This window comes from Pseudomyrmex gracilis, unplaced genomic scaffold, assembly GCF_002006095.1.
Source record: "Pseudomyrmex gracilis isolate BER0280 unplaced genomic scaffold, ASM200609v1 scaffold_92, whole genome shotgun sequence".
NCBI classification, from domain to species: domain Eukaryota; kingdom Metazoa; phylum Arthropoda; class Insecta; order Hymenoptera; family Formicidae; genus Pseudomyrmex; species Pseudomyrmex gracilis.
This window is the reverse complement of record NW_018020676.1, coordinates 437885-444211: the sequence shown is the minus strand read 5'-3', so window position 1 is coordinate 444211 and position 6327 is coordinate 437885. Positions and strand designations below refer to the sequence as shown.

Genomic DNA, 6327 nt, shown 5'->3' with positions numbered 1-6327 from the left:
CCATTTTATCAGTCGTCGACCTGACGGTCGCTGTCGTTCGGAGTACGCGATGTTTGTCGGGAACGTTTAATTGCAACTGGCGAAGAGTGGACTTCGACGGACAACGGCGATAGAACGTTCATTAGAATTTCATTAGGATCGTAAGTTCGAACGCGAGCCGGAGTGATTCACTTTGAAAGGGATTGCTACCCTGCCAGGAAGCTGGCAGGAAGCGTGCTTGCGGAGCGCATGGCCCACTGGTCATCGGCGCCGAAAAGCGATTTGTCGGCTCGAACAGAATCGGCAACGCGATCGAAGTGCGATAGCACGTGGCAAGCGATATTGCGCGAACACGGAGAAACGGAAATGGAAGTTTATAAAAATTCTATAGAAGAGTTTGATAAAAGATGAATAATAAAAGTAACAATAATAAAATCAACTCGCAATAATAAAATAACAATAATAAAATCAAGTAACAATTATGTAAAGTTAACACAGTTATATTTAAACAAATAATAACAATTATATTATAAAATCCAGTTATCTGATCAATTATAAAATCCATTTAGAAATTAATTTCAGTTTAATTAATAACCTCGGAAAAAATGTTATTTTAAATAATGAAAAAAAAATTCGGATTGAATTTTTTTTAGAGTTATTAAAAAAATCTTCTCAATACCGAGAATACACCCGCGGTCGATATTCCGAATAATTGCGAGCATTACATGATATTCTCGTTATCTGCGCTATAATGCTGCTCGTATATTTCGACCGTAGAGACGGTCCACCTCTTATGAACTTGGGCACTGCGGCAACTTTATCCTTAACCTTAACGTAAGGATCGCTCGTGTATTTTGGAAACTTGCTGAAGCAACCATCGTGATTTCCGCCAGGTTTCTTGGGAAAAGGAACGTAGAATCGCGCCGGACCAACTGTCTTTCTAGCAATTTCAGTCGGACGAAGGTAAGTGGGCCCTGGATCCTCATCTTTGTAAGGATTGGGGGGAAAATAATCCAACAAGACGCTGGTCGTCAAAAATCGACCTTTAGACACCGGTTCTGTTTTATTGAAACAATAATTTGAATTTAAAGTTTAATAAACGGACGAAAAATCGTACCTATTATAAAGGAATAAATTTGAAATAGGTTTGCGAAATCACACACTATAACGTAAAAATGAATGAAGTGTTCTAAAAAATTCCACTTTGCGTTCATTTTTTTTTTTTTTTTTTTTTTTTAGTATTATACTTTTTTTTATACAATAACGGCACTCTCGCGCCGCGTCACAAACACGTATATGAGATAATTAAGAGAAAATGACAAAACCAAAAATTAAAAATAATAAAATACTTAATTTTAATTATTACTTTTATTAGCCAATGTGCAACGCAAAAACTTTTATAACTTTATTTTTAGATATATTTGATTACATGGATACGGTGTAATTTATTTATGAAAATTTGATACTATGTAAAATGCGCGTGTGTTATATTAAAGTAAAAGAATAATATAAAAAAAAACTTTTTCTTTAAACAAAAACCCGAATATACGATAAGATTAAGTTTCTCGTGCAGTACAAAACTTGCAGGGGATTTCATGTATGACGAAAAAGTTATGAATTTCAAAAGTACTTTACAATACGCGTAATAAAATAGGGAAAGAAAGAAACCTATCGACAAAACAGCGAAGTTCAAACGGCACGTGTAACTCTTCCCGGTCTCTAATTCAATTCAACATCGAAATAAAGTTGCCATTTCAACATAAATCACCATTGCGTGACATAAATCTCTATCGCCGCTTACTACGAGAAACTGAATACCAGAAATGACAGCAATGTATACGACGTTATATACACATTCATATTAAAAAGTTATATCGAAACTTATGTACATACATAGATAAAAATAGAGAACAGAATGAGAGAGAGAGAGAGAGAGAGAGAGAGAAAGAGAGAAGAAGATAGGTACATAAATCAGATCAGAAGAGGCGTAAGGCAAACACATTTACTTCTGCCAACCACTCTTCCAACATGATCGTAAGGCTCGTGGGAGTACGGCGGATAAGGATTCAAGCAAATATCCGCGTATCCGGGTCCACCAAGCGGATTGGGCTTGATCTTCATATTAGGCAAAACCGGCGTCTTTTTTCTCTTTTCTTCCATCCACATTGGACTGAAGTAAGAAGATTTAGCGAAGCATCCATACCAATCTCCGGGCGTCGAATGCTTCTTCGACGGAGATGTCGGCAGCATGCGACCGCCAATCTTTCTTTTCTCGTCTTGTAACTGAAAAAACGACATCGCATACACACACACATATCCAATGTAACAAACAAAAATACAAAGGCAGTAAAACTACAATTGCAACAATAGATAGGTAAAAAGTCATGTGTATCAACAAAATGTAAAAAAATACATTTTTCTCTTCTCTCTTTTTGGTTTTGTTTTATTTTTGTAACATTGCTCGGTGAAACAGAAGTGCAACAACAAGGTTAAACTAACAAACTTCGTGATCAAGATAATCTTTGTGCTTTGTATACATATGCATATACATATAACGAGCACTATACGTACATATATACAATATAACCATTATTATATCTAATCAATGTATATATGTATATGTATTCATATATATATATATATATATGTAAAATCAGCACTTTTTGTATAGTTGCGTATCACATTATTAAATTATTATTAGACTTTAATACAAGAAAAATGTCTTCCTTTTTTTTAATTTAAGAAAATTGCTTTTGCAAGGTTTTAATTAACGTATCAATCTTAATTAATGCACAGCAAACTTGGCGCATCAACTTTTTTTGTCCTTTAAAAAGTTCATTTTCAATTAATAGTCACTTCCCGATGTAGGATAACTCTGTTGTATAATGCAAACACAGATACCCGTTTCTTCGCTTCCTCGCGCCATGGTTCGGTGAGAGCCTCGCCCTCGAAAATTCTTTCGTGTTTTTTCACGAACAACTCACTGGGAGGTCCGGCGAGAATCTGACGTTTTCCTTTAGCGACGTTCTCGCGAAACTTAAAATCAGGATCTTGATAGATATCGAAAGGACTCGGTGAAGGATCGGTGAAAAAACCTAAAAAAAAAAAAGAAAACAAGACGATTTTTGCTTTCGAAAGCTTCTCGATTTACACGCTTGGGGCAATTTTATTTAAACAGACCACATTACCCACTCGTTCGATATCAATCCTTCCATAGTTACGACCAACGAGCGCACGGTCCATACTTTTACTCTTAAATTATTAATTTCGCCATTGTGTCAATTTTTTATTTAAATATATAACCTAAATTCTTTTTTCATAAGGTGGGAATGTATTTTTTCCGCGCGACACGAGCGCGATCTTCGTTTATCGAAAGGGAAATTTATTAACGCGGCGAATAATTTCGACTTCGTTGTTATCTCACACACTGCGCGTTTTTATCAGAAATATATTTCAATAAAGATATACAGCAACAACGCACACAAATGATAACGTATACATTATTATACGTAATAATGAGAGAGTCATCTCATGATTATGTTGTAATATCTTGAAGAGGGTCTGAAAATATGGATTTACGAGTAATTGACTGTTCTCCCGTCAATAACGAGTTATTCTTAATGGGTTCGCGGGTGGTGCCGAGAAGTGTCTACGATATTCTCGGTTGCGGCAGCAATGGAAACATTTCATTACCGTCTGTGTTTGGAGAGACTGCACACTGAAGGAGGTTGCGCACTCACGTCAACTATTTGGTCTTGTTAGGATAGAGAAGTCACCAGAAGACTATCTCCGAACATAGACAGAGGTAGTACAATAACGTAAGCCGCATTTATTTTAATAATCGCAGTCAACACGTTCACACAACCCGATTGAGTTTTATGAAATTCGAACGCTCGCATATGATGATTGATTCGGAATTGATGCGAATTTCTCTTCGCTTTTCTCTTTCGAGTTATCAATTATCGAAACAAGTTTCACTCTCTGCGAAATTATTTCCCATTCCGAACGATTCTACTTGGCGACAATATCACTTGGCTCGAAAGTTCTCGCTCCGCCAAAAAACCTAAAGTTCATCTTCGCTCCCATAGTCATGCGTATGCGTCAACCCGGTAATTTCCACAGTCTCCCTATCTAGCACGATGCTTCCGCGCAATCCACCGTATATATAGTTCCACCGAAAGCGGGGGCGACAACGGTCGCGATAATAACTAAACTTTCGATTGCCAAGGCGAGCCATTAAGATAAGACTTGAAGCAGCTAAGAGGACGCCCGCTTCCGAACGAGAATAGTTGCGGAATCTGTAAGGAGCCAAACGAAGCGACCGATGGAAAGACGCGGTAACGAAAAAGCGGAGGCGAAATCGTTGGAAAAGAAATCGGCAAGTCGGAAGAACGGGGAATGGAAGAATGGAAAAGGAAAATGGGAGAGGTTGAAATGGAGAGGCGGAAGGGAAAAAGGAAAGAGAGAGAGAGAGAGAGAGGCGGCCGGGATGAACGAGATGGAGGCGAAAGTGGTGGTAGAAAGGTCGATGGAGATGTCAGCGGTGGAAATAGAAAAATGTTGATATACATCGGCCGCACACCGATAAGGCAGCAGATCGATTAAGATTAAACGTCTTGGCCGCCGACTTTAAGACAAGTTACGTTGGAAACTCGGCGGGATTGCCTTCCGTGAAATTGAAATCAAGAACGTGACCATTTAATTTGCAAATGGAAGGAGAACGATTGGCTCGGCTCACACACAACCCGACTTGTCTCTCGATCGGGTCTTTCTACTACGTCTCTCCGGCACTACCAAACCATAATGGCGCTGTGTTCTTTGGTCTTTAGGAGATATTCCCTGGTGTAATGTTCGAACGCGCATTACGGTTTATTAGGACACGCGCATGCTGCGCAAACACATTAACGCTAATGAGATCCGAAATTGCGGAAATAACAAAATATCAATTGTGACGATTTAAATTAATTTAAATTGTCAAGAGAATGAGTTGAAAGGCCGATCCGAGCAGTAAAATACAAGTTGGTCGTGTATCACAAATAGTCTTTATTAAATTCAACAGACGTTTCGGTCAATAGTTTAGACCTTCATCAGTGTATATAAATGTGATTTGAAAGAGATAACACGCGAGCAAACAGCATCCAAAACAGTCAGCACAGTACACAGTGTCCTGTGCTGACTGTTTTGGATGCTGTTTGCTCGCGTGTTATCTCTTTCAAATCACATTTATATACACTGATGAAGGTCTAAACTATTGACCGAAACGTCTGTTGAATTTAATAAAGACTATTTGTGATACACGACCAACTTGTATTTTACTGCTCGGATCGGCCTTTCAACTCATTCTCTTGACAATTTCACGAGCGAATCAACGATTAATTTAAATTATACCGATATGTGAATCTTGTATTTTGCTCTGTGCTGGTTGGTTCGACGAAACCTCGCGTTTTCGAATCTGTGTCACGCCTTACCTTGCAAAAAATACAAATAATAATTTAAGCATCTGTGGAAACTGGCGTGGAACACGCCGGTTTTCTCCAAACGGCGTAACACATTTTCGCTCTCTAATATCATCATTTCCAAAGTGCGCTGGAAATTGCAGACATTGTTGCTTATTGCTTTGCCATGAATGACTTTGACGGAAGTTGAAATTGGAAGGCTCGCCGACTATTTCAAAAGATCGGATCTTGATGTGATCTCATTAGCAGGAAAGGTTAGAAACGATAGAAATATCCGTTGCGAATATATTTTAGAAAATTAAAGAAACTTGAGAACCTTATCGTGTTATCATTTCATTAAAAAAAAAAAAAGCGATCGAAGAGAGAAAAAACGCCGTGTCGTTTCTCTTTAGAGAAACTCGTCAGTTGTGCTATTTTCTTCAGTTTTCCGAGGACTTTCTCAAAAACAAAAAAAAACAAGTCGTCAAAAGCAGCGACAATAGTGACATAAACCATAAACGTAATATATGGCGCGCGAGTGAGTTATGTTTCTATAAGCGTCACGTGTGTCCCGACACGAAAGCCGGACGGTTTAATAGAAACGGTCACAGAACTGCGGAATTATCGATGTCGCGGTAACATTGCGGGATCGTGTCCATTAATTTAACGTTAGCCTAAGGGGGTTTAAATAATTAATCCGACGAGACTCGTCCCGCGTTTCGATTAAACGCTACAATTAAGGTAGTTATTGAGCCTCAGTGGAGCTCATCCACTTGTACTTGTGGCGTACCAACAAGTAAGTGTAGAAAGTAAAGAAAAAATTGAGCACCACTGACACGTACACACAGAGTTCAGCATATATAAAAATAAAAAAAAAATAAAAATAAAAAAAAATAAAAATAAAAAAAATATA

The 6327-nt window shown here is 38.0% G+C and overlaps 1 protein-coding gene across 1 annotated transcript; it reads right to left on the bottom strand.

Annotated features, from left to right (window-relative positions):
* Positions 1-651: 651 nt before the first annotated feature.
* LOC109855571 (UPF0602 protein C4orf47 homolog) lies at positions 652-3257 on the bottom strand. Its single transcript, XM_020429989.1, has 4 exons — positions 3168-3257; positions 2881-3074; positions 1986-2262; positions 652-1037 (listed from the first exon to the last, which is right to left on the bottom strand). The coding sequence occupies exons 1-4, from the start codon at positions 3220-3222 to the stop codon at positions 652-654; spliced, it is 912 nt and encodes a 303-aa protein (XP_020285578.1). The 5' UTR covers positions 3223-3257.
* Between the last annotated feature and the right edge of the window lie 3070 nt (positions 3258-6327).

Excerpts from the sequence above, each read along its gene's own strand:
- LOC109855571 (XM_020429989.1), bottom strand. The coding sequence starts at position 3,222 with ATGGACCGTGCGCTCGTTGGTCGTAACTATGGAAGGATTGATATCGAA. Across the intron at positions 3,075-3,167 it reads GATTGATATCGAACGAGTGG|GTTTTTTCACCGATCCTTCA; the intron begins GTAATGTGGTCT and ends TTTTTTTTTTAG. Across the intron at positions 2,263-2,880 it reads GCGAGGAAGCGAAGAAACGG|TTACAAGACGAGAAAAGAAA; the intron begins GTATCTGTGTTT and ends TCGTTTTTTCAG.